Source organism: Eremothecium cymbalariae, chromosome 3 (genome assembly GCF_000235365.1).
Source record: "Eremothecium cymbalariae DBVPG#7215 chromosome 3, complete sequence".
NCBI classification, from domain to species: Eukaryota; Fungi; Ascomycota; class Saccharomycetes; order Saccharomycetales; family Saccharomycetaceae; genus Eremothecium; species Eremothecium cymbalariae.
The window spans coordinates 475486-501459 of NC_016451.1; the positions used below are offsets into that span (position 1 = coordinate 475486).

Genomic DNA, 25974 nt, shown 5'->3' on the forward strand with positions numbered 1-25974 from the left:
GCAGTTCAACTCTGTCATCCATTGTACAAGCACCCCCACCCGCCCCAAGTCTTGTTCATTGCGCTGAACTGCTCTGCCCGGTCCCACATCATCGCCTAAGTTCCTTTCCACGGCCTACGTCCATCCCAACTTACATCCCAACGTACATACATACACAGCTATACAGCCAGCCAACTCAGCACGTGGTACCAAGGGTCCACGCCACGCTCCCGCCATAAAGTGTCAGCCTGCTGACCCGGGCTGCCCACAGCCAAGCTGCGTGGGTGTACGTAATCCGCTCTATACCGAGGCCCTCTGCAGGCTCTGCAGGCTGCGGCAGGAGTTTCAACAATTGCCACGTGACGTGATTTCATAAGCTGTGGGAGAAAGTTAGTTGGTCAAGGGAGTCAGTCAGCAGTCCATGGAAGTAATAATTTAGCATAGGATCTTCTAGACAGCAGGGAGGAGGAGGATGGGTGCTTATGCAGTACCAGAAAATGTAGCAAGCATGGTATTTCGGTAGCTGACTGTGCATTGAATTCTGAAAACGGCATGTAGCACATTGTATAGTTGCGGCGTGTAGAAAAGAAAAGAGCATTCTTTGTAGGTGTGGGTCGGGAGGTTTTTGAATTTGATTAGAAATCTTAGTTCTCTTTTATGAATATTTGGAGTTTTGGTTTTGCTTGCACCTTCCAGTTTAGCAGGGGATTTGAGCTACTTAGTTTTCAACACGTTATAATTTATTTGTGTCATCAAGCATCAAGAGATTGACAGGTCGTTGGTGGCTTGTTTTCGCTTGTATTCAGCAGCACAAGATTCGCAATTCTCGAAGTTTAAAAGAAATATTGCAGAGTGGCGGACGTCGGGTAGAGGTTTGGCAGGGTCTCATCGTTGTTTTTAAAATGGAAGAGGCGAATGTTAGTAAGGACGCAGTGCTGCTACAGGCTTTACAGCGATTTGTGACCTTGATTAGTAGTGGGGGCAGCGGGGGTCAGAATGGGGTGGGGATTAATCTAAGTAAGAACATTGCGTTTTTTCTGCGGTTGCACTTGCTGTCGCAGATGAGACAGATACAAAGTGAGGTTCAGGATGGGGAGGAGGATTTGAGTTCTGAGGGGAGTCTACAACAGCATGAGCAGCAGCAGCAGCGGCAGCAGCAGCGGCAGAAGCCACATAGAGATGTACTGATACAATGGTGGATTACGCTGTTGAATTATCTTAATTCGGATCTGAACTCTTCGATGTTGCGGCAGCAGTCGATGCCGACGGTGGATACTATATCTGTTACGCTAGAATCTATCAGCAGGATTATCACGATACTAATGTTGACCGATAGTACTGACCAAAGGGAGTTTGAGATATATTCGCATCATTTATTGCTAACTGTACATTATATTACCAATAGATTGGTAGAGAATTCCAAAAAACGAAAGACTATATCGCAGAATACACAGTTGCCAGCAGCACAAATGAAAGCGGCTTTGGTGTTTATCCAAGCCTATAATAATCTGTTACGTGCGTTTATGGGTAAAGTTGTCGCTTATGCTTATTTCTACCTACCAAACTCAATAAATTACGATTTCCAAGTACTGCGTTTTCTTTGTAACAACATTAAGGTGGTTCGTTTATCAGAAAACGTTATTGTGCCGTGGAAAACTGTCCAGTATGAATTGGCGGAAGATACAGACCTTGAGCAGCAGGCACCACTGAATGCGCAGTCTTTGAATTATCTAAAAGCTGCAGGCACAGTTCCTGGGCAAGAAGACCTCAGAATCTTCCAAGTCATGATATCTTATTTACAAAATGAGCAGGTGTTTTCCACTTTTTACTGGCACTATTGGTATATCCTGTTACAACTGCACCTTTCTGCTGGCCAAATTGGTGGAATCAAGTTTGAACACTGCCCTGGACTATCCATCTGTATGGACTATGTTGGAAAGTTCTTAAACAAAGATCTGCCCAAATTTTCGCAATACATGAGAACTCAGGATTTAAAAGAAATGCCACTTACTCCGAATAACAATGGTTCTGTTTTGGCTACAAAGCTAAACAACTTATCAATGACGTTGACCAGTGATAAATTGAACAATTACATATATTCTAAGTTTCAAACAATTAAATTGTGGGAGTGTTTACGCAACCTTGTTGGGTGCTTTAGAAAGAGCAAAAGGACGGGAGTAGATAATTTGTTACATGCATTAATCCGTGAACACGATTTGAAGCAACTAAATACTATCTCTAAGATACCGGCTTATGATTCAATGGTTGGCAATTTGGTTTTCAATAAGTTACTTCAATTCATAATTTTCCAGTTTTCCAACTCGGAATCTTGTTTTCTTGCTGATTTGAATTGGCCTTTGTGGATTAAAGGCATAGAAGGTATGTTATGGACTCTGAATTCTAATTGTCAAAGTACTGCACTATTATGTCTCTTTAATATTTGGGACTATATCCCTGTCACAGTCAGAGTTCATATTCAAGAAATCCTGACGTCAGATCTTTGGTATAACTTGAGTACGGAGACTGATTTTCATATGGTGCGAGTGTTATTTATGAAATTGGTGGTCTTCCGAATTGTACCAGATCCTGAACTGGATTCTGTCTTGATTAAATCAAGATTGGAAGCTACATACAACGACGCTTTAGAACTCAACAAGCACATCATCTTGGAAGATGATGATATCAATCTCAGGACAATCCTAACTTTCAATGTCAATAAAAAGCTGGCTCTTGTTTCTAATGAAACTGTTACAGAGGATGATCTGATGCTAGAAGAACGAAAGAAATATGAAAGTACTGGTACCTCTTCACAACACCCCACATCAGTATCGCCTACCTTTCCATTGGTTAGCTCATTGGCAAATGTGCGACCTTCCGTAGTCTTAATGAAAGGCAAATATCCGTTTGATGTTTTTGATGAAATGGTAACTAGGGCAGCTTTTGCAATGGCAGAAAAGAGGAAGAAACAAAGGGCTGAGCTGGAGAAACAAAGGCAAAGTAGGAGGTCTAGTTGGAATAGTTCCGATGACTTTGGAGTTGAAGGGAATACAAGCACTAATAGTAACCACGGGGTTGTTTCTGCATGGTCAACAATTATTTCGAAGTTGAGCCCTTATCATAAGCAATCAAATATCCCCTCTGGTTCGTCCTCTCCAGTTACCGGCACTGTGGGGGGCTCATCTCGTGGAGAAGATATTTTATCAACTGAAAGCATGGATTCTGAGTCTGGGGAGATTTTGTCTATGTACTCTAGTGCCTCTCAAATCTCTTCTGTTACTAATTCTTCGGATGACTTTGGGCCCTCTAAAAGGTTCGCCACTGGATCTAGAGGCTCGGTTTCCTGCAGTCGTAGTCAGGAAAGTTTGTTAAAAGGGCAAAAAAAACGCAAACTGTTTGCTCCTCCAGAACTGAAATATTCTGCAGCAGTAACAGAAAGCGCTGGGATCAGTCGTATTTTCCGTTTAACGACCACCCAGGTGCCAGTACACTCTGGATCTTTTGCTACTGCTCTCATTAGACTTCGGGATGCAAATGAAAAATGGGGTATCAAGAATAATCAACTACATCCGTACGATAAACCACTGCCCTCTTCACCGGATGCACCGGAACTGGGAAACGATACACTGATAGACGGGTTTGATTTTGAGTCCTTATATGCATCAGCAGTTGATGAGATTCCTGAGATGATTGATCTTTCTTCTAGGACGTCTACAAATAACAACGAATCGACAATATCCGTAGGATCTATAACTTCAGATCAAATCCCACAACCTAACTGGAATTTCTTCATTATATTTCATAAACGCAGTAACTCTAATATTGATGATATTGATACAATAGGAAACGCCACAATAACAGACTCCAAATTTGCCCCAGAAAATACAGTGGATGTGAGTCCTTGTCCAGAAGAAGCTGCTGGCCCTGATAACTGTGACGCCGTACTACCTATTGAAGAGATGCAGAATGAGTACTCAACAGATTTGAGTAGTGTTTATAGTGAGAAGAAACAACAAACTATCAGGATGTTGCAAGCCACTAAAATGCGTAAACTGCTGCGGCTTATTTTAACTTACAACTGCACAGTAAAGGAATTTTTGGATTACGTCAACAGGTCTAGTGTTGAGGACCAAGGAGGGCAACTCTTTATGGAATTCGATATTGGGTCGCAGGCTAACCGGCATGTAAAATCCAATAAAGATTGTGCAGTCAATGCGTTCGCAGCATATGAATGAGACAGATAAATATATTATATGAAGAGTTCAGTATTGATAGATATTTATAATATTTATAATATTTTGTATTTTATTTACTTTTCTGATTATGTTTTTATGAATTCGTTATATTTCTTGATTTTAATATATGATTTGGAAGTGAAAGAGCTCTTTCAAGCTGATTAATGTAGCGTGGAGTTTTACCGAAACCAATGTAAACAACACTATAATATTTTACATTTGATTGAAAGACGATTGGTTTAACAGCAGCATTTTTACACACTATGATGTGTTATTATTAACTTGTTGCTAGTTCGGTTCCTTTGCCACGTAAAAACCCAATAATCATAAATGCAACGGTGAAGCTGAAGAAAAACCACCCTGATATTATTGCTACAAAACTTGCTGTACCAAGGATATGGCATGTCTTATACCAGCGTAACATTACATATCGTATCCCCTCTAATTGCATATTTAATTCGTAATGAGTATCTTGGCCAAACAGCATGGCGCCCCCTCCAGTAGATGTTACTGTAACATTCACCATATCACTATGCGTAGAGACTAAGAAGTCATTCACCTCAAGGGTATTGACATATTCATGTTGCACATGTTCTACCAATCGACGTTGATAGGGTTTATGTTGAATTGCATGTTCCAGTGAATTAAAACACGTTACTATGAAGATTTTGCGTTCGTTATTAACACACACCTCAACAGTTTCTAATGGTAAAGCTTTAAGACAGTAAATTTCTAACTGTATATTTAGAACATACGGACTGTGTTTAGAAACAATTAATTCAAACATATCAGGTTTCAAGGCATCAGGAATCTGCCCTGCACCGAAATCCATCAAGGATCCTTGAGCGGTAAAAGAATTTTCTCGTTTCAAATGCATATGCCACGAATAAGTCTTCTCAGTACTAGATATCCTTTCAATTGGATGAAACGTACCCTGGTACCTTGACTCTTTCGGAATAAGTTGATCGTAGAACTCTTGCCATAACATTGTAGACAAGGGTACTATTAAGATTACCTGAACCCATATAATAATAGTAGTGTATGTAAACCAAGGTATCCATTGTAGTGGCCATAGAATATTAATCTGCATACCCTTGCCAATATACTTTCTCTTGCAGACGTTTTGCCTCGATACTAACTGGTCTGAATTATTTGTATATGTAGTTAACAATTTTGAAAATCGTCAGAACCTTATCGGACTTGTCATGGGTCAAGATGAGAAGCTCAAACTTCACAAAATTATCAGGATCAACAAAATCAGATCATCAATCAAAAAGGAGTAGAGATATAAGAAGGGGTCAAAACTAGGCCAAAGGTATTGGAAATTCCGCTATAAAACAGGAAAGGTATGATATGCCCATATATACATACAAATACATACTTTTTATACATGTGAGTATACAGCAGTTTACTGCAAATAAGCGTATTTATGTGTGAAAATATATAGACACTATACCTTGGAGAATATAGGTTATCTACGCATTCAACAATACCTTCAACAGCGGGATAAAGTAAAAAATATTAATAAGTTAAAGGAAAAAGATAAAAGGAAGAAAGTCAGAGGACAGAGAATAAAGACGAGTGTATTTTGTAGTAAATCAGCTGTTAATTCTCTGTCGTATTTCAAAGAAGGCGTTTATCAAAAACCATGGTTTTCTAATGTTCGGTTGACCATTAACGAAAACCTGCAGTAAAATGCATGCGATATTGCAACATATAAAGAAAAGGTTGGTGGGATACAAAAATAGAAGAAATACAGGAATAACCTGTTGCGATGCAACAGTGAAAATCTTGAATTATAACGTGACCATCTTTAATATTAAGCGAACAATGCATACTTTGAGCGAATTTGAATTTCACACGTTCTGAAGATTAGTGGGTGGAGTGGCCTCTATGATATTTAAGCCCATTCAAGTTCTTGTACCGTTTCCCACAAACCTCACATCTGTATGGTTTATCTTTTTCAAAGCCCATACCATCGGGATAAGGTTCGTTGGATTCCGGGTCGATAATACTAAACGTACCATCAGGGTTTTCATGCAACTTTTGGTTCTGGTGACCATGTGTCTTGTGGTACTTCAAGCCGTTCTGATTCTTATATGTTTTATCACAACCGATAACAGGGCACTTGAAAGGCTTGTGTTCCTCGTGGTCCATAACATATAGTCGTCTAGCGGGGTCATCGATATAGCCTTGTTTTTTGGACTTACCAACATGTTCATCATCATCCTGATCATCATCCTGATCATCATCGTCATCATCATCATCTTCGTCGTCGCTGCTGATCGCGTGACGAGAATTACCTGCTGTAAGAGGACCACCATGGGTCCTTTTGTTGGAGAGGGAACCAGCAACCCCGCTAGCCTCGCTGCTACCATTAATTGACCGGCATTGTTTTTTCTTTGTTATGCCCGCTACGACGGGGCCTGACTGTTGATTTAGTATTGTACTACCCCCAACCACAGAGGTTCTATCCACCATAGATCCCAGATTTTGAATCCCGACCATTGCAGACGAATTTTCTGGGTTAAATGCATCGATCATATCCTGGTCCATGAAATCCAAATCCACACCTCCTGTTACGGAGTTCGTTGCAGAACGTTTCTGTACTAGTCTGGATTGGTTTTGCTGTTGTAGATTACTCATACCAGAATTATGTTTGGAAGTATTCATCTGGAGAGAATACGTGTTAAAGTTCATTTGTTGCGCTTGTTGCTGGTGCTGCTGAAGCTGCCTGCGACCACCTTTAGGCTGTTGTGTGTTACTACTGTTACTACGCTCACCGGAAACCATGCCAAGTTTTGAGCCTGGTTGAGCACCCAACCCACTGCTGGGGTCAGGTATATGCGTTATAGAAGGTGCATTAGTTGCTACATTGTTTGTCTGCAAAAACACATCATTTGTACAAACTGCGTCCACTAGATTACCATTAAGATGCAGCTGTTGCTGAGAGGACGGCATACTAGCTTGGGCCTGCATTGGCCCACCAGCGGGAGCTAATGCTTGGTGATGGTGATTCGGTAGTTGCATCTGCTGTTGCAGCAGCGGAGATGAATGGACGTTACCGTTATTATAGTGTGGCTGAGTATAGTGATGTGCTTGTACATGTGAGTGTTGGAGTTGATGCGCCTGCTGAACAGAAGTTTGTTGATGACCAGAAGAGGAGCCATGTGGATGCTGCTGCTGGTGGGGGTGTTGTGGCTGCTGATGCGCAAGAACCCCCATCTTCCTAGTATTAACAGAAGGGTTCTGAGTAGCAGCCGCCCCCATATTCCCCGTCAAATTACCACTGCCACCAGCGATTGAGACATGATGCCCTGGGGATGTCGCAATGTGAGCCTCCTCGTAATGCCGCAGAAGATCATGCAAGCTTGGCAGCAGCTGCCCACAGCAGCTGTAGTCCTTGCAGTATTTTTTTTCCAGGTTCGGTAAGTAAGACCCTGAAGACGACGGAGGAGAAGCGAAAGATGCCATATTATTAGAGGCAATGTTATTGTTGAATGTATCCTTCATGTGGGCGTGAATCATAACCTCCTCCTTCAGCCAGGAACCGACTGTCAAGGACCCCCAAGACACTCCACCCATTCCCTGGGAGTGCGCAATAGATTCTCGGCGGAATTTGGCCATCTGATGCTGATGTTGCTGAGTGTTTAGATGGTGCTGCGATTGGTGGGGCTGATGACCGCCATTGGGTTGTAGGCCCTGTTGCGCTTCACTAATATAAATGCTCGGCGTAGCAGACGTAGCTGTAGTAACCTCCATAATACCGCCTCTCTCTGAAATCGCCTATAATAAAACCCTATTATTATTGAACCTGCCCCCTGCACACTAGTGATGAGTATCAAACAATATTTGGGGATATCCAAAAACCTTGAAACAGTGTAGCCCCTTTACACAGTTGTTGCCAACAGTATGTATGTATATACCGTAGGTTGCACTCCTTTTACGTCTGCGACCACTTAAAGTTCAATATAGTTATATTGCTTGATGGGAATGTCGATCTTCCGTATATCCAAGCAACAGTAGCGGAGCGTCAGTTTCTGTACTTACGTATCTTCTCAGGAATGTGCGTTTTTGAATTTGCTATAGTTGTTCAACCAAGCTTGATTAGATTAGTAGATACACACAGCGTTAAATAGTCTTGAATCCCTAGACCTGATCCTGCCCAAAGTAAACACTTGACTGGTAGCTAATCACCTGGACAGTTGTAGCCACTATTACGTCCTAAATGTGCAGTTCTCGAGTGATGCTGAACACAACGGACAATGAGGATGACAGGGGGCTGGCAAAGGCGGGTTGGCTAACGGGGGTCCAGGCCGTACATGCGTACATGGAAAAGTTGTGTCCCACGCTGTGTCCCTGGGTGGATGGGTGGTTACAGGGACACAGGGGTCCAGGGACCCAGAGGTTTTGTCAGGTGCTTCAAGAGAGGCTTCGAGAGAGCGGGACGGATAATGCCATGATCACGTAAGCTGAGTTTGCTGAGATGACGTGTTCGTGGATAGTGAGGTGGAAAATTTTCCCGTGGTGCGTTTGATTTTGACCCTGATGCATGATGTATTGAGCGCGTACAGTGGATAAGTGGTCTTCCTGTCTGTAAGTGTTTCTGTCTGTCGGTTAGTTGTGGGGCTGGATCAATTAGAAGGGAGCTATTTGTGAAGTTTGGTACCTTGTTACAGAACGGCGGCAATGGGTGGTAAAGAAGCGTGTTTGAAGCGGGTGCTTTCCGGTGGTCAGGAAGATGGTGGTGATGGCGCTGAGGAAGGGATATCATACAAGAAGCACAGTAACGGGAGGAAGGGCGTAGCGCCGGTGAAGGCGGAGTTTGTTGTTCTGGATGTGCGGGAAGGGGGCAGCGTTGCTGGAGGCGGTTTGGATATCGAGGAGGAGTTTGGTCCTGAGAGGATACAGACGGATGCGTCCGGCAGTGGGAATGGTGATGGTGGTAGCGCGCGGAAGAAGAACAAGAAGCGTGGGCAGAATAAGAATCGGGATAACCGGCAAGCCAAGGAGGAGCACCAATTGTGTTCGCGGTTGGTCAGAGGTGCTGCAGATGACAATGTGTGTCCGTACGGAAGTCAATGCCGCTATATCCACGATGTACGTGAGTATTTGAGTCTCAAGGCTGAGGAAATTGTGTGCGAGCAGTTCAAGGTCTGTCCTGTGTTTGAATCTCTGGGGTATTGCCCCATGGGGTTTAAGTGCAGGTTTTTGTCTACACACTGTGATATGGATGCCCTGGTATTGGTTGAGAAGCCTGACGAGGAGCGGAAGGTACTGTGGGACGCCAACCACGAGATCAACCAGATTGCCGGTGATAAGAAGCTCGATTTGGTGAAGAGGAGGTTCCCCTTTGACAAGAGTGAATTTGTGTTGGAGATAATTGACGCAATCCAGCAGGAGTTTAGAGATGCGATGAAGGAACCAGGTGCTAAAGAGCAGAGTGGTGAGGTGAGAGAGATCACACCTGTGGATGGAGTTCCGCAAGTCGAACAACGTGAAAAGAAGTTGGAGGCCAAGAGACATCGGCAGAAAAAACTGTATAACCAGTACCACGAGACTCGTTTCTTTGCGCAGGAAAAGAAACCGTTAGATTTACACCACAAGAGGATTTTATCGCCACTTACCACTGTTGGAAATCTGCCATTTCGCCGGTTAATGCGCAAGCTTGGCGCCGACGTAACCTACAGCGAAATGGCCTTAGCGGTGCCCCTAATACAGGGCACCAACTCTGAATGGGCGTTGCCACGGGCACATTGTTCCGAGTCTGATGGGTTTGGTGTACAGATAGCAGCATCGAAGCCATGGCAGGCGGCTAAAGCCGCCGAGGTACTGGCAACACATGTTGGGTCTGGCATCAGTGAGATAAACTTAAACAGTGGGTGTCCAATTGACCTGCTGTACAGACAGGGCAGCGGCAGTGCTCTGCTGGACAATCCTGCCAGGATGATACGCTGTCTCAACGCTATGAACTACGTTTCCAATGACATCCCTGTCTCAGTGAAGTTACGTACGGGCACCAAGGACGACCATCCTATTGTACAGGGACTCAGCAAGAGACTAGTTATGGAAACAGATGTTGCTGCAATCACTCTACATGGAAGGAACAGACAGCAGAGATATACTCGGTCGGCTGACTGGGACTATGTTGGCGAAGTTGCTAACTCGCTCAGACAGTATGAAGCAGAGCGTACCGAAAAACTGAAGGAGAGCCGTGAGAGCAAATTGCGGATTCAATTCGTTGGCAACGGCGACTGCAACAATTGGGAGGACTGGTATAAGCACTTGAACAACAAAAATATCGACAGCGTCATGGTAGCGAGAGGTGCACTCATCAAACCGTGGATATTTGAGGAGATAGATGGCCAGCAATATCTGGATAAAAGCAGCTCGGAGCGTCTAGATATTCTGAAAGACTATGCAAAGTTTGCCATGGACCACTGGGGTACCGATGAGTACGGCATATCTCAATGCCGCCGGTTCTTCTGTGAGTTCATGTCCTTTTTCCACCGCTATGTGCCCATGGGCATTTGTGAACGTTACCCCATCCAACTTAACGAAAGACCCCCCAACTGGCGTGGCCGTGACGATCTAGAAACCTGGCTAGGCAGCACCGGCGTCAGCGATTGGATCAAACTGTCCGACCTCTTTTTCGGTAAGGCCAACGACAAATTCGTCTTCCAGCCCAAGCACAAGAGCAATTCGACATGAGCCGAAAACAAGATCTTAGCATTAGTTTAAAAACCAACCATCCACACTGCCTGTGGCTTTTTGTTTTGTTTCTAGGGCCTATATAACAAGCATATACATGTATGGAGAAATTAGAAAATGAAAAAAAAAATTAGATGCATTCTGTATTACATATTCTTTGCCAGAGCTTCCGACTGCTCCTTCAATAGAGAGATCTGCTCGTCCAACTCCCGGATCTCCCTGCTTAATTGCTGCTCCTTCTCACCTTTGCCACCACTCTTTGTCGCAGCAGCAGCCGACCCAGGCAACAAATTCCTCTCCGAGCACTTATCCTTCAAGTCAAACAACTCCAAAACCAACCCAAACGTCCGCACGATCGTAAAAGTCAAAAACAACGTGATCCCCGTCAGATACATATTCCTCTGAGCCAGAAACTTGCGAGATAGAATTTCAAGCCGATCATGCGCGTACCCTGCCCCTTTAGAACGCTCATACTCCATATTAATCGTGTACATCCGATTGACCGTATCCACAAACAGTAGCAATATAAAGCCCAATATCACTTTGATAATAACCTGCACCGTAGGCGACAGAAACGGCTGCGCAAGCCCCTTAGTGAGCGGCCGACGTACTACCATGGGCAATGGCACTGCAAGCAGAGCGAAGATAAACGTCTCAATTATGAGGATTCCAAACACCAAAGAGTAATATAACGACATGCTTTGTTCTCTCCCCCCACTCCTTGACTAACCGTAGCGCAAAACGAAACGAAACGAAACGAGCCTCTATTGTGCGTTATATACAAAAGAGCCATATCTCGCACAAAACCTACATACTAGCATTACATACTATTCATGTTGATGGATCCCTTTTGAAATAACACTCTTACCCGGACACCACATAAATCACCTCACACGAACAACCGCCCGACGCACGCGGCCGAGCCTGGCCCGGCAGTAAAAAACTAAAATATCTAGGCTGGGCCGCCACCCACCACAATTATAATCTCTTCCTCTCCCCCCTTCCATGTGCACACATCGCAGAAGAGACAAAAAGGGCCCTCCCATCCACCCAGATGAAGTCCCACGCAACACACTGTCGTTGTTACTGCAGTCGCAGTAACAACGACAGTGTGTTGCCTTACACTACTACCGGTGTTGGCGCTTTGCAGAGTAAAGCGCCAACACTGGTGAAATAGAGGAACCCAGCCCATACAACGAACATACCGAATTGTCCCCGCTTTCCTTGTTCCACTGTTAGCCAGCCCGCTGCCGCCGCTGCTGCCGCTGCTGCTGCTTGTTGCCGGGAACAGCACGTCAGCAAGCAAGAAAAACTGCCCTACCGGTCCTACGCTACGGAAAACCACACCAACTACTGTTTACTGCTCTCAGCGCTGCCAGTACTAAATATATATAGTGACAGCTGAGACGCTTACCGCTGTGGTGTGGGGTCGTTGCTGCTGCTTTGCCCGTCCTCTTGCGCAGAAAAGCCACGTCCATCTATCTCTACGGGTATTTTTGTTTTTTTCTCTCTGAGAAGGGAGGAAGGCTTAGTCACCCTGTCCGGTGGCAATTTTTTGTTTTGTTAGTTCTTCTTGATGTAGTTTTTGCTGGTGGAAAAAGCTGTCGCTGAACCCACCCACCGCACTGTAGGTTTACGCGTCGGTGGCGGCCCCAGCGCGCGGTGACGCGCGCTGGGGCATGCTCTGGGTTTTGTTTGTCAAGAGTATTTAAACCACGAGGTATTTCTCCAATGGCAAAAGTTTTTTCGCTTCGTTCTTGGACTGAGTTCGCAGACACAAAAAGGTATTTTTAGATTGTTGTTTCGACATCGGTACACCTCGCGGTCTGTTTCGGAAGTACCAGCAGCACATACACACACGCGCGCACACACGATGACAGAGATGGAACAACCTATGTTACAGCAGCATACGGCCGGTGTGGGTAGCAGTGTTAACACTGCGGTGGGGACGCCTAGTGGGGCGGAGGGGGGTCTTTCGCTGAAGTTTGAGGAGTCTGCGTCTGCGTCTGCGTCTGCGGCGACTACGGCCAGTTCTACGCTGGCGGAGGGGTCGGACGAGCCGCTGGCGGCGGACCATCACAGCAATCACAGCGGCAAACACCACCGGCAGGCGGCGGCGGCGGCTTTGCCGCCGCTCGCTCCTGGCGGCCGCGGCAGCGGCGACGAGCAGAATGGCGAACGGGCGCCCGTGTTTGAGGATGTTTCGTCAGGGCAGCAGTTTGTGCCGGCACCACCTCCGGAGCCGGACATGGACAACCTCCCTGCAAATCCGATGCCCAAACACCAGCAGAAACACGCGGTTACTTCGGTCAAGGCGGTAAAGCGGTTAAAGGACGCAAAGCCTTTTCTACAGCCTGTGGATCCGGTGAAGTTGAATGTTCCCAATTATTTTTCCCATATCCAGCGTCCGATGGATCTTTCGACTATCGAGCGGAAGCTTGTTGTGAATGGGTATGAGACTCCCGAACAGGTGGCGCAGGATTTCAATTTGATGGTGGATAACTGTTCGAAATTCAATGGTCCGTCTTCTGTTATTGCGCAGATGGCTCGTAATATTCAAGCGTCGTTTGAAAAGCACATGCTTAATATGCCGCCCAGGGATCAGCCTGTTCAACCCCGGAAGCGCCGTAAGTCGAATGAGGACGCGCCTGTGGTGATCCGGCGCGCGGATACGAACACGGGGCGTCCCAAGCGGGAGATCCATCCTCCAAAGTCGAAGGACATCTACCCGCTGGAAAACGCGAAGCCTAGATCTAAGAAGCACCAGGCGGAGATGAAATTTTGCCAGCAGGTGCTTAAGGAATTGACGGCGAAGAAGCATTCGTCTTTCAATTATCCGTTTTTGGAGCCTGTAGATCCCGTGGCGCTTAATTGTCCGTCGTATTTTGACTATGTGAAGGAGCCGATGGATTTGGGGACGATTGGCAAGAAGCTGGGTAATTGGGAATATGTGGATTACGACCAGTTCGAGCGGGATGTGCGGTTGGTGTTTAAGAACTGCTATGCGTTCAATCCGGACGGCACGCTGGTGAACATGATGGGCCACCGCTTAGAAGATGTGTTCAATTCCAAGTGGGCCGACAGGCCGATTATCGCGGACGAGGAGTCTGAGGAAGAGGAGGAGGAAGAGGAGTCTGAATACGAAAGCGAAGCCCCATATACTGAGAAGGACATAGATGAGAGCTTGATCACGAATCCTGCGATCCAGTACTTGGAACAGCAGTTGGCGAGAATGAAGATAGAGCTTCAGCAGCTCAAAAGGCAGGAGTTGGAGCGTATCCGTAGAGAACGGCGGTTAGCTCGCGGAGCCTTTGCTAATGGCAATGGTTCTTCGAGTGGCAAGCGAAAGCGCGCTCGTGGTTCCAAGAAGAAAGGCGGCGCGGGCGCTGCCGCAGCTGGTACGGGCAGCAGCGGCGGCGGCGGCAGTGGCAGTGGAGGCGGCGGCGCGGGTGCTGCAAAGAAGAAGCGCAAGCTCAAGACGGTAGTCACGTATGATATGAAGCGCATCATAAGCGAGCGTATTGGCGACCTACCGGAGTCGAAGTTGGAACGCGCAGTTGACATTATCAAAAAGTCTATGCCCGATATTGTGGGTGCTGATGGCGAGGTGGAGCTAGATATTGATCAACTGGATGATATCACCATCCTGACACTATATAACACATTTTTCCGCCAGTTTGGTGCCCAAACAAACGGCATAGCGGAGGATGACCTACGAAACAGTTCCCTGTCGCCTCCCTCGGCTGCATCATCCAAGGCCAACAAACGTAGAAGAAGTAAAGCCTTGAGTGAGGAAGAGCAGAACAAGCAGATCGAAAAGATCAAAAACAAGTTAGCGATCTTGGATAGTGCATCTCCGGTGTCACCCAACCTTATGGGATTACTGTCTGGTAATACCGATGGATCATCGTCAGAAGATGATGATGACATGAGCAGCGAGAGCGAAGAGGAATAAGCAGGGTAACCAGGCTAGGGTTACACGTGCTTGACCAAAAACGAGAAAAAATACCACACACACAAAGTGACAGCATCAACCCTGGATAAACCTATCCTGCCCTCTTCTTCCTTTCCCCTTCTTCTATTCCACTGGCCCTGTTTATATTCCGTACGTTGCCAGAATGTGCCACTTTCGAACAAACTTCTCTGGCAACGACATAAATTCAATCAAAGCTGGTCATTTACACAACTAATGCACAGACACACAGACACACAGACACACGCACACGCACATACAACGCATAACACACATACACACATTCACAGAGTACATCACACTAAACACGACACCACGTATACATACTACCCAATCTCCCTCGATTCTCTCCAGAATATTGTAACAATACATATATATATATATTACTTCCGTAGCTCATAGCTATCCCCGTGAACAAAGACATGAATTTTCCACAGTTATAATGTTATCTTATGTGCAGCGTGTTGCTCTTATTGTAACTTCTTATAGATATTCAATCTATAAGATGGTTATATCTAAATACTATATGTATGGCTTGGAGAAAACGACTCCATGGCTTCCTGATTAGAGAAGTATTTTTATGTATTCGATCCCTCATGGCCGTGGATGTGATGCCTAGAGAGAATTTTTAAGTTCTGCAGATTTTTTCGTAACCTATTTATTATTTCATCATTAGAAATTTAACACCTAACAGGCTATGTTGTATTATTAACAACAAATAGGTTAGCCAGGCATTGGACGTTGAATAGGGTTCGATAATATATTTACAATGGCCACTATTGATCAAAATGATAACTCTCTTGAAGAATTTTTTCAGAGTTTAAAGGCGCTGGACCTTGGCCCTGCTGATAAATTTGAGGATAGATGCTCGTCCTACACCCCCGATAATGCTGCAATTGTCCAGGATGAGCTCGCCAGCAGATATCTCACACAGTCTAATATTTTACCATGGAGCATTTTAGACTTGACGCAAACACTTCCAGATGTGAATTTTACATCTGGACAATCTGATCCTACAAGAAAAATTAAGGAAGATTACGATTATGTGGAATTTGTTGAGGTCCCGGAGCCTATCAATCGAGTGTCGTATCGGTTCCAGCGGAAGGGTATTAAAGGTGAAATATTTGGGTACAAGGAGGAGGTGAATTTTGCTGAGGTTGTTAATGCCAATGCGGCAAATTCATTACTTTTAACGAGGAAGATTACGCATCGTAGCAATGCTCTAAAGGGATCGACTTCACAGTTGCCATTTACCCCTGGCGGGTTGACTATGAATGCAGTAAGCACACAGTCTGATGGATCAGTAATGCATACTGCTACTAAATTGTTACATAGAGATGCCCAGGGTTTGTTCGATATACCACAAGGGTTAGAACGGGGTATTATTCCACAGGAGGTTAGTGCTAAACCAGACGATCACATAGCAGAGTTTAATGAGTTAGAGTATATCAACAATGAGATGGAGAATATGCAAGAGATTGAAGACATTCAAGCAAAAAATGAGTCGAAGCTGTTAAATTCCCAAATCAACCTTCTTATATCTGATTCAACAAAAAATTCTGAACAAGATTCCTCTGATATTGATTTTTTGTTACCTGTGGGTATAGAGTTTTCTAGGACTTTGCGCCATGATAGTAATCCTATAAGGAAGAAAAAATGGGCCCATATAGTTGATTTGAGTCACACAATCGATAATTTCCACGAGCTAATACCTAACCCGGCTAGAACGTGGCCATTTGAATTAGATGGATTTCAAAAGGAGGCTATCTATCACATGGAACAAGGTGATTCAGTATTTGTTGCTGCACATACATCTGCAGGGAAGACCGTTGTTGCTGAATACGCTATTGCAATGTCCAAAAGAAATATGACCAAGACAATATACACTTCCCCTATTAAAGCCTTATCAAATCAGAAGTTCAGAGATTTCAAAGAAGATTTCACTGATGTGGATGTAGGCTTGATTACTGGTGATGTACAGATCAATTCGGAAGCTAACTGTCTAATTATGACCACCGAAATTCTAAGATCCATGCTTTACCGTGGTGCCGATCTAATTAGAGATGTTGAATTTGTGATTTTTGATGAGGTTCACTATGTCAATGACCAAGATCGTGGTGTTGTCTGGGAAGAAGTAATTATTATGTTGCCGCACCACGTAAAGTTTATCTTGTTGTCTGCAACTGTCCCAAATACCTACGAATTTGCCACTTGGATTGGAAGAACAAAGCAGAAGAATATATATGTTATTTCCACTGCTAAGAGGCCTGTTCCATTAGAGATTAACATATGGGCTAAAGATACTTTAATTCCAGTAATTGACCAGGACAGGAAGTTTTCTTTGAAAGCATTTAAGAAGCATGCTGATCTGTTAACTGGTGTGGCTTCTTCAAAAACTATTCCCAGAAGAGGTGCTGCAGGTGCTATAGACAAAAATTCTTCTGGTACAAGGGGTGGTAAAACTACTAACCGTGGGAATAAGACCATAACTCATGGTTCAAGGGGAGTTGGCGCGAAAGGGTCCAACAGAAGTTCTTTCTTCCGGCGAGATGGGCCAAATAAACAAACGTGGCCAAAGTTAGTTAACTATTTGAAAGCCAGAGAATTGCTTCCAGTGGTTATTTTTGTGTTTAGTAAAAAGCGGTGCGAAGAGTACGCTGATTTTTTGGAAAGCACAGATTTTTCAACTGCCAAGGAAAAGTCTCAAGTCTATATGTTTATCGAAAAATCCATTTCCCGTTTGAAGAAGGAAGATCGTGACTTGCCGCAGATCATGAAAATCAGGTCACTGCTAGAAAGAGGAATTGCGATCCATCATGGTGGTTTGCTACCCATTGTCAAAGAATTAATTGAGATGTTATTTGCCAAGGGATTTGTAAAGGTATTATTTGCTACCGAAACTTTTGCTATGGGGCTTAATTTACCAACTAGAACAGTTGTCTTTAGTGAAATCGAGAAACATGATGGGAACAGTTTACGAACCTTAAATCCAGGGGAATTCACTCAAATGGCAGGAAGAGCTGGGCGTAGAGGCAAGGATCCTATTGGAACTGTCATTATTATGACATATAACAACCCAATAGATGAACTACCCTTCAAGGAGGTCACATTAGGTGTCCCAACGCGTCTAAAGTCCCAATTCAGGTTGACTTACAATATGATTCTGAATCTGTTAAGAATTGAAGCATTGCGTGTTGAAGAGATGATAAAATATTCTTTCAGCGAAAATAGCAAGCAAAATCTTTTGCCTAAACATGAGAAAAAGGTTAAAATTTTGCAAGAAGTATTAGAAAAAGAGCCTAACGTTGAATGTTCGATCTGTAACCAGGACATTGACACTGCAGTTGAATTCAAATTAAAATTCGGGAAATGCACTCAAGATATTCTGAAAGAGGCGAATAACAATCGGGTTCTAGTGAGAATGTTAAAAGTTGGAAGGTTGGTAGGATACAGGGATAACGATGGAAACATGAAATTAGGATTTATCTTTTCCGTAAACCTTGCTAATTCTGGTTGCACTGTGCTCTCATTTTCATCTCCCTGTACTTTAAAAGATGGCAAGGTTAATAGTTTACCGTTTTTCAACTATCCAAATTATGCCAATAAATTCTTTCAGCCTTTCAATGTTTCCGAACCACTACTCGAAAACATTTTACTGGAGGATATTGAGCTAATTGCTCATTACTACTTTGTTACTCCATTGGCTAATATAATTAATGGTGATCCTGAAGCCAAAGAGGCATTTTATAAGAAGACTCTAAAGTTAACCGCAAAAGCGCATACATTGCGTGAACTTAACATAGAGAAGTACATCAATTTGAAAATTCAACAATACCTAATGGAACAGAGGAAGACAGTGCATGATTTCTTGAATTTGAAGTGCTTGGAGTGTGATAATTTCCCTGAACATTTTGGCCAGAGGTATCGGAAATATGGTATTGAACAACAGATAAAGGATACCTATCATTTAATGTCGGATCAAAATTTGAACTTGTTGCCTGATTACGAGCAAAGATTGGCAGTATTAAGAGAGTGTGGTTTCATTGCTTCTGACAACACTGTACTTTTGAAAGGAAGAGTAGCTTGTGAAATTAATTCTGGATATGAGCTGGTGTTAACTGAATTAATTCTAGATAATTTCTTGGGAGATTTTGAGTCTGAAGAGATTGTTGCCTTACTATCTATCTTCGTATATGAAGGCCGCACAAGACAAGACGAACAATTGGTAACCACACCAAGGTTGGCTAAGGGCATAAAGAGGATCGAAGAGATTTATACTCGCTTGCTAGAGACGTATGAAATGTACCAAGTTCCACTGACAAAGGAAGAAGCAGAATTTCTTGAGAGAAATAGAGCTGCGTTAATTAATGTTGTATATGAATGGGCCCGAGGTCTTCCATTTAGATCTATCATGGAGATTAGCGTTGAAGCTGAAGGCACCATTGTAAGGACAATTACAAGATTGGATGAAGTTTGCCGTGAAGTTAAAATTGCAGCCTCCATCATTGGAGATTCAAGCTTAAATCTCAAAATGTGCCAAGCACAAGAATTGATTAAAAGAGATATTGTATTTGCAGCTAGTTTATATCTTTAATTGCAATATACATTTATCTGTTTATCATACTTAACCTTCCAGAATACATCATCCATTATTAAAGCTACATAACACTTACATCTTAACGACATCTCTGAGAATAGGTTTAATAATGTTCTCGTCCAAAAACCTAGTCATAGCTTCCTGTCCATTATTTAGATTCAGATACCCAATAATAGCATAAAAAGTATGATGATCGTGGATCAGTCGTACCTTGTTCGATACCTTACTGTCTGGAGTTGATATCCTCGCAATATTAAGCAGGTTTTTTTGTCGTAGGAACTTCCTCACAAGAGGATGAAGCCCCTTCTTCTCTTTAATGTGTTGTGGTATAACAGACGTATTCTTTCTTAATAGTTCAGTGAGTTTGTCAATCCATTGAGAAATTTGGGAATAGAGTACAAAACTACCAATAGAATCCAGCTCTGTTATTGATATTTTATTTCCTTTCGACATTACATAAAGGTTTTTATTAACATAGAGGCACTTTTCCAATTCTTCAAAGTTCCCAATAGTTAAACCATACTCCTCAACCTTCAAAATAGTACAAAACTTCCTTAATCTTTCTATATCCTTACTCCTATTTCGTGATGGTGGTTTTGTCCACTTTTTCGTACTTTCATAGCTCCAACCCATTGGCTCCGTTGCAGAAACTGGTTTAATATAAAATCGACGAATGATTGGCCAGCATGTGCGCAGATTTATCATTACTGAATTAGTTGCATCAAGCTTGATGATCTTGTTAGTAAAGCAAACCTATTTTATAAATGTTCATAGATACAGATAATATTGGTAGTGAAAAATTTCACACTACATAAATTTTTTTGAGATGACCATGAAAGCTCATCACCAACTATGGTACAATCAAAGGAGCAAGGTCGTATTTTAATTATACTATAAATGGCATCAAAAGCAACTGGAAGCAATTCATCCTCGAAGAAGAAGTTGTCAGATGGCACTGAAGGTAAAAAAAGTAGCTCCAAGAGCAATGCACCTGTTGTGTTTATCACAAGGCCACATTCTGAGGACAATGAAAAACTACTTGGAACCGTATTTATGAATCCAACGGTTATGAAGGATTGCGGATATTCATCAGGTAATATATGTATTGTGTCCAAAGAAGGACAGCCGGGGGTTGCTGCTATTTTACAGAATGGTGAAGAGTCGCAACAAGATAATGTTATTAAGGTATCGACACCTCTCAGATCTGTTGGCTCATTGCTATTAGGTGAGCGTGTTACCATTAAAAAAGCTCAATATCAACCAGATTATGCTAGTAAAATTACTGTAGGAAGCTTGCAAGGCCATGAAATTAGTGAAAACAACCAAAAAGCTGTTGAAAGGCTTTTGAATAGCTGTGGAATAGTAATGCCTGGTATGATTTTTAGTAATCTAACGTGTGATGAGGTATCTTCGAAATCAGACATACTTATCGTTGATATTGAAAGTATTGACAATGTCAAGCAGACCATGGCCGAGTTAAAGATATCTGATGGTTCAGAGAACAGATATACACCTTACTTATCTCCAGCAGGTATTTTTAAAAAGGGCTATACGAAAATTATTTATACAACACGTATTGAAGTTGATAGACGATTCAAACTTTCAAAGCCGTTGCGGTATAGTTCAGTTGGTGGGTTATCTAGAGAAATACAAAAGTTAAAGGAGACTATCGAGGCCCCATTATATGAATCTGAGTTTTATGAAGAATGTGGTATCCACCCTCCTAGAGGTATTCTATTACACGGACCACCAGGTACGGGTAAAACAATGTTACTACGTTGTGTTGCAAACGAGAATGTAGCCCATATACAAACCATCAACGGGCCATCAATTACATCAAAGTATTTGGGCGAAACAGAGGAGAAGTTAAGAGGAATTTTTGAAGAAGCTCGTAAATTTCAACCTTCTATTATTTTAATCGATGAAATAGATTCAATTGCACCAAATAGAAATAATGATGACTCCGGGGAGGCTGAAAGCAGAGTTGTTGCCACATTGTTAACCTTGATGGACGGTGTGGATAGTGAAGGGCGTGTAGTAATTGTTGCAACAACCAATAGACCAAACAAAATTGACCCTGCGTTGAGAAGGCCTGGAAGATTTAACACTGAAGTTGAGATTGGCGTTCCAGATGCTGTATCCAGAAGAGAAATATTGAAGAAGCAACTCAGCAACATGTCTGAAAAGCGCCGTGACTTCACTGATGATGAAATTACTGAAATAGCTGATAAAACCCATGGTTATGTGGGTACGGATTTGAGTGGACTATGTACCTTGGCTGTAGCGCATAGTAAGCATAGAGCTATTATTGAAGGTATAAAAATTCCTGATTTGAAGATAAATGTAAAGGATTTTGAGGCTGCCATGCTGGAAATTAAACCAAGCGCCATGAGGGAAATATTTTTAGAAATGCCAAAGGTATATTGGTCAGATATAGCAGGTCAAGAGCAGTTGAAAAGTGAACTTGAAGAGGTTATTCAGTTACCACACAAAGGAGCAGATAAATTGCGTAGATTTCAAGTGTCTCCCCCCAAAGGTATGTTATTATATGGTCCTCCTGGTTGCTCAAAGACGTTAACGGCTAAAGCATTGGCAACCGAATCTGGTTTCAATTTCTTTGCCATTAAAGGCCCAGAAGTTTTGAACAAGTATGTTGGTGAGACAGAAAGGACGGTACGGGAATTATTCCGTAAAGCCAAAGCTGCTGCTCCAAGTATTATTTTTATTGATGAAATTGATGAATTAGCCAAGACTCGAGACCAGGAGGCATCTTCTGCAGCCTCCGGTAACGTCCTAATAACGTTGTTAAATGAAATAGATGGCGTTGAAGAACTAAACGGTGTTGTCGTAGTGGCTGCAACGAATAAGCCTGAAATAATAGACTCTGCGTTAATCAGATCCGGGAGATTGGACAAACATATATATGTCAGTCCTCCAAACTTCGAGGCTAGATTACAAATATTAAAGAATTGTACGAAAACCTTCGGCCTAAAAACTGAGGATGTTGATCTACACAATTTAGCAAATCTAACAGAGCATTGCTCTGGTGCTGCAGTAACTCAATTGTGCAGAGATGCTGCAATTGCGGCAACAAGGGAAGATTTTGTTGATGGTGATGTTGAAGCCCGTCATTTTGAAGTTGCATTGACTAAGCTAACTAAGGACGTAATGCCTGAAAGTTTGGTCTCCTACGAACGCTTTTCCAAAAAACGAGGAATATAGATATTTAATATCATCTGGATCATGATTATAGTTATTAACTGAACTTCTATAGACTAACTTTAAGATGCTTGATATCTATTGGCACTCAACTATCATTTCTGACGTTGCAACTTCAACTCCGGACGGCGTACATATAAAATCTTAACATTACAACAAGACAATAATTGGGAACACCTGCAGTTAAACTTAAGGCACAGATAATAGAGACCACCAAGTGTGTGACAGGAAGTCATGGTTGATAAACTAGATGCTAAAAAATTCAAAGATATTTTGCGAGATCGGCTTTTTACATGTTTAACGCAATGTAGTTCGTCACAGCCAATTGTTCTTATAGTGCAACCTAACTTGGTTTCTCTACTGAATACCCTTTGCCCTGCTTCTCAGTTGACACAAAAAACGCAGGTTACGTTGATAGTTAAATTGGATGATGATTGTGTATCAAACTTGAAGCGCATAGATTTAGGTTCATCTAAGTTAGTGACTCTCATTGATGTCAGATCAGATTTGAAAGTTCCTAAACCTTTACATGATTTGATCAATGAAATGCCATTGAATGAGTTAGATATAATATATGCTACTTGGGAAGGCCATATTGACAAATACGAAAAAAAGTTGCTTCCAAATCATTTAGAACTTCAGCTAGAGAATATATTCCCCCGTTTGCATCCATGGTATATGCTCCCGCTATGTTTCTTGGATGATATTTTATTGAATTGCAATGTTCTCTTTACCAGAGATTTGCAGAACCTTTATTACCCGAAAACAACGTCATTTGCAAAAACCACAAGAACTATGTTAGTAAATCACTTAATTGATGCGGTCATGTCTTTATGTTGTGAGAATGACATCACAATCACACATTCAATATCTTTAGGGCGGTATTCCAAGAGATTTGTAGATGGGTTGCGCTCTCAATTAAACGATTTAGAGACTTCTGAGAAGCAGTTTCAGCGAGAGATGCTCTACGGTGAAAAGCATAGCGGTCTTCAAACGAATTTAATTGTCATTGAGAGACAAATCGACCCATTAACACCTCTCCTTTCTCAATTAACATATTCAGGTATGTTAAATGATATATATGGTTTTACTGTAGATGCTAAACTAAAGGGCTTGAAGCCAAGCGATATTTTAGAGGGTGCTAATAATGAGACAGAGGTAACTTTGGATTATTCTATGGACAATGTATGGGATGACCTCAAGTTTATCAATTTTGGCGCAGTGGGTACCAGCTTAAATATCTGGGCGAAAGAGTTGAAGGATCATTACGATTCAAGACATCAAGTTGAGACGGTTGGCGAGATCAAGCAATTTGTGGACAGTTTGGGCGAATTCCAAGATAGACAAAGGTTGCTTAAGTTACACACTGGAATATCCAGCAAGATTATGGATCATGTTAACAAGGAAGCAATATTTCAGGATTTAATAGATATTGAACAAGATTTTTGCATGAATAATTTAGATAATAAAGTCAGCTGTGAAAAAATACTAGATTTGATGTATGCAGGCGCCCCAAGAGAGATTATACTAAGGCTCTGCTGTTTATTATCTCTGACCAAGAATGGTATTAGAGACAAGGATTTCACGATATTAAAAACAGAGCTTGTAGATACTTTTGGGATAGATGCACTAATGCAATTGGAAAGACTAAGCAAATACGGTTATATATTGAACAAGACCGTCTTTTCAGATTATAATTCCATTAAAGATTTCCATACCTTTAGCGCTTGGTATGATTTATGTCCACAACTTGATAAATCAATTGACCCCTTAAATCCTAACGAACCCACATTCTCGCTTTGCGGTATTATTCCATTGAGTGTACGCATATTAGAATCAATGTACGATAGATCTGTGCTCTTACAAAATTACTCTTCACAGCAACCCTTTGTTATCTCACGTACTCCTACTCTTTCTAAATTGGAGCAGTTATTTGAAAGCCAATATGGTCCTGGAATCGTAGACGAACAAGTTTGGGACCAATCTACATCAGCTAAAACTATGATTATAGGTTCTGCTGAAAAACATACCGACCTCGTGATTCTTGTCTTCCTAGGTGGTATCACTGTTGCAGAAATAGCAACCATCAAATTCCTACAACGAAGACTGCGTTCGAAAAAGGTCAACAAGCATTTCGTCGTAGTTACGGATGGCCTTTTGAATTCCAATGCTATATCTCAGATATAATCTCATATATATTAAACGAAGGTGAATTAATCGCTCCTGTGTGTACGTCATGTATACACACTTTTAACACGATATATAACGCATATATATGTACCAGCTCATACATTACACTTGCCCCTCCCACCACCCACATCCACTTAAAGTAAATCTCATGCAAACAGAAGTAATCCTGGCAACTTTAAATGAACTGCTAAAACCCTCATCTTTGCGTATCCATAAGACAACTTAAAATAATAATAAATGCAATTATCATCACGCTGCCGGCCCGCACCTTATATTATAAATAAACATCATAAAAAGATCCCCCCACAATACATTTATTCCTCCTCAGCGGCTTTCTGAAGAGCTAGCTTCTGATAGTGAGCTTCTCTCTTACCAATAATATTTTTGTGGAAACCCCACCACCAAGCTGAACCTAGGACAGTGCCAATGGCAAAACCAATGGTGATATCGGCAATGATTTTCTTTCTTATAGTACCAGTAATAGGCGCGATAGCTGACATTCTTTATCTAAATTATACCCTGACCTTCTTACAATCACAATATACTCTCCTCTAACTAAGAAAGGTGTCACCTTGTAGTATACAAGACCATCAAAGTTTCTCAAAAATCCATTTTGGTGAACTTTCCTCTCGACCAATCAGATCGCTGTAATTCCTTATTACATCAATTTCATAATGCGCAAGCCGGAAAAGAAAAAGTGATGGTATCGTTTTATAATAAAACTGAACATGCACACCAATAATATATATATATTGCATCGTTGCACTGGTATAGTTGCGTAGAGTTTATTGAAACAGCAGATCAGATATTTTATAACAAACTAGGTACCACTATGATTTTCCAACAGACAGCTAGATTGGCTGGTAGAAGGGCATTTTCCAGTAGTGTGAGACAACAGGTCCACTTTAAGGAGGGACCATACTCTAATATTCCAGTTAAAATTCACAACAGAAAGATTCCATATGCTATTATTCATTTTGGGTTTTTTACTTTGGGGTTTGCCATTCCGTTTATCTCGGGTTATGTCCAACTAAAGAAGGCAGGTGTCTATTAAAGTGATGGATTCATGCTTT

At 42.3% G+C, this 25974-nt stretch overlaps 12 protein-coding genes across 12 annotated transcripts; 7 read left to right on the forward strand and 5 right to left on the reverse strand.

Annotated features, from left to right (window-relative positions):
* Window positions 1-881: 881 nt before the first annotated feature.
* AHK1 (Ahk1p) lies at window positions 882-4211 on the forward strand (the record flags this gene model as incomplete). The annotated part of the gene is made up of 1 exon (XM_003645513.1): window positions 882-4211. The coding sequence occupies one exon, from the start codon at window positions 882-884 to the stop codon at window positions 4209-4211; it is 3330 nt and encodes a 1109-aa protein (XP_003645561.1).
* Window positions 4212-4488: 277 nt separating this feature from the next.
* Window positions 4489-5301, reverse strand: SEI1 (seipin; the record flags this gene model as incomplete). The annotated part of the gene is made up of 1 exon (XM_003645514.1): window positions 4489-5301. One exon carries the CDS (start codon window positions 5299-5301, stop codon window positions 4489-4491), a length of 813 nt encoding a protein of 270 aa, XP_003645562.1.
* A 782-nt stretch (window positions 5302-6083) lies between these two features.
* SFP1 (zinc-coordinating transcription factor SFP1) lies at window positions 6084-7973 on the reverse strand (the record flags this gene model as incomplete). Its single annotated transcript, XM_003645515.1, has 1 exon — window positions 6084-7973. One exon carries the CDS (start codon window positions 7971-7973, stop codon window positions 6084-6086), a length of 1890 nt encoding a protein of 629 aa, XP_003645563.1.
* A 927-nt stretch (window positions 7974-8900) lies between these two features.
* DUS3 (tRNA dihydrouridine synthase DUS3) lies at window positions 8901-10922 on the forward strand (the record flags this gene model as incomplete). Its single annotated transcript, XM_003645516.1, has 1 exon — window positions 8901-10922. One exon carries the CDS (start codon window positions 8901-8903, stop codon window positions 10920-10922), a length of 2022 nt encoding a protein of 673 aa, XP_003645564.1.
* A 146-nt stretch (window positions 10923-11068) lies between these two features.
* Window positions 11069-11620, reverse strand: YET3 (Yet3p; the record flags this gene model as incomplete). Its single annotated transcript, XM_003645517.1, has 1 exon — window positions 11069-11620. One exon carries the CDS (start codon window positions 11618-11620, stop codon window positions 11069-11071), a length of 552 nt encoding a protein of 183 aa, XP_003645565.1.
* A 1175-nt stretch (window positions 11621-12795) lies between these two features.
* BDF1 (chromatin-binding protein BDF1) lies at window positions 12796-14877 on the forward strand (the record flags this gene model as incomplete). The annotated part of the gene is made up of 1 exon (XM_003645518.1): window positions 12796-14877. One exon carries the CDS (start codon window positions 12796-12798, stop codon window positions 14875-14877), a length of 2082 nt encoding a protein of 693 aa, XP_003645566.1.
* Window positions 14878-15664: 787 nt separating this feature from the next.
* On the forward strand, window positions 15665-19489 carry SKI2 (SKI complex RNA helicase subunit SKI2; the record flags this gene model as incomplete). The annotated part of the gene is made up of 1 exon (XM_003645519.1): window positions 15665-19489. The coding sequence occupies one exon, from the start codon at window positions 15665-15667 to the stop codon at window positions 19487-19489; it is 3825 nt and encodes a 1274-aa protein (XP_003645567.1).
* A 75-nt stretch (window positions 19490-19564) lies between these two features.
* On the reverse strand, window positions 19565-20197 carry Ecym_3258 (uncharacterized protein; the record flags this gene model as incomplete). Its single annotated transcript, XM_003645520.1, has 1 exon — window positions 19565-20197. One exon carries the CDS (start codon window positions 20195-20197, stop codon window positions 19565-19567), a length of 633 nt encoding a protein of 210 aa, XP_003645568.1.
* A 192-nt stretch (window positions 20198-20389) lies between these two features.
* AFG2 (AAA family ATPase AFG2) lies at window positions 20390-22714 on the forward strand (the record flags this gene model as incomplete). The annotated part of the gene is made up of 1 exon (XM_003645521.1): window positions 20390-22714. The coding sequence occupies one exon, from the start codon at window positions 20390-20392 to the stop codon at window positions 22712-22714; it is 2325 nt and encodes a 774-aa protein (XP_003645569.1).
* A 231-nt stretch (window positions 22715-22945) lies between these two features.
* On the forward strand, window positions 22946-24898 carry VPS33 (tethering complex ATP-binding subunit VPS33; the record flags this gene model as incomplete). Its single annotated transcript, XM_003645522.1, has 1 exon — window positions 22946-24898. The coding sequence occupies one exon, from the start codon at window positions 22946-22948 to the stop codon at window positions 24896-24898; it is 1953 nt and encodes a 650-aa protein (XP_003645570.1).
* Window positions 24899-25215: 317 nt separating this feature from the next.
* COX9 (cytochrome c oxidase subunit VIIa) lies at window positions 25216-25401 on the reverse strand (the record flags this gene model as incomplete). Its single annotated transcript, XM_003645523.1, has 1 exon — window positions 25216-25401. One exon carries the CDS (start codon window positions 25399-25401, stop codon window positions 25216-25218), a length of 186 nt encoding a protein of 61 aa, XP_003645571.1.
* A 332-nt stretch (window positions 25402-25733) lies between these two features.
* Window positions 25734-25955, forward strand: COX8 (cytochrome c oxidase subunit VIII; the record flags this gene model as incomplete). Its single annotated transcript, XM_003645524.1, has 1 exon — window positions 25734-25955. The coding sequence occupies one exon, from the start codon at window positions 25734-25736 to the stop codon at window positions 25953-25955; it is 222 nt and encodes a 73-aa protein (XP_003645572.1).
* Between the last annotated feature and the right edge of the window lie 19 nt (window positions 25956-25974).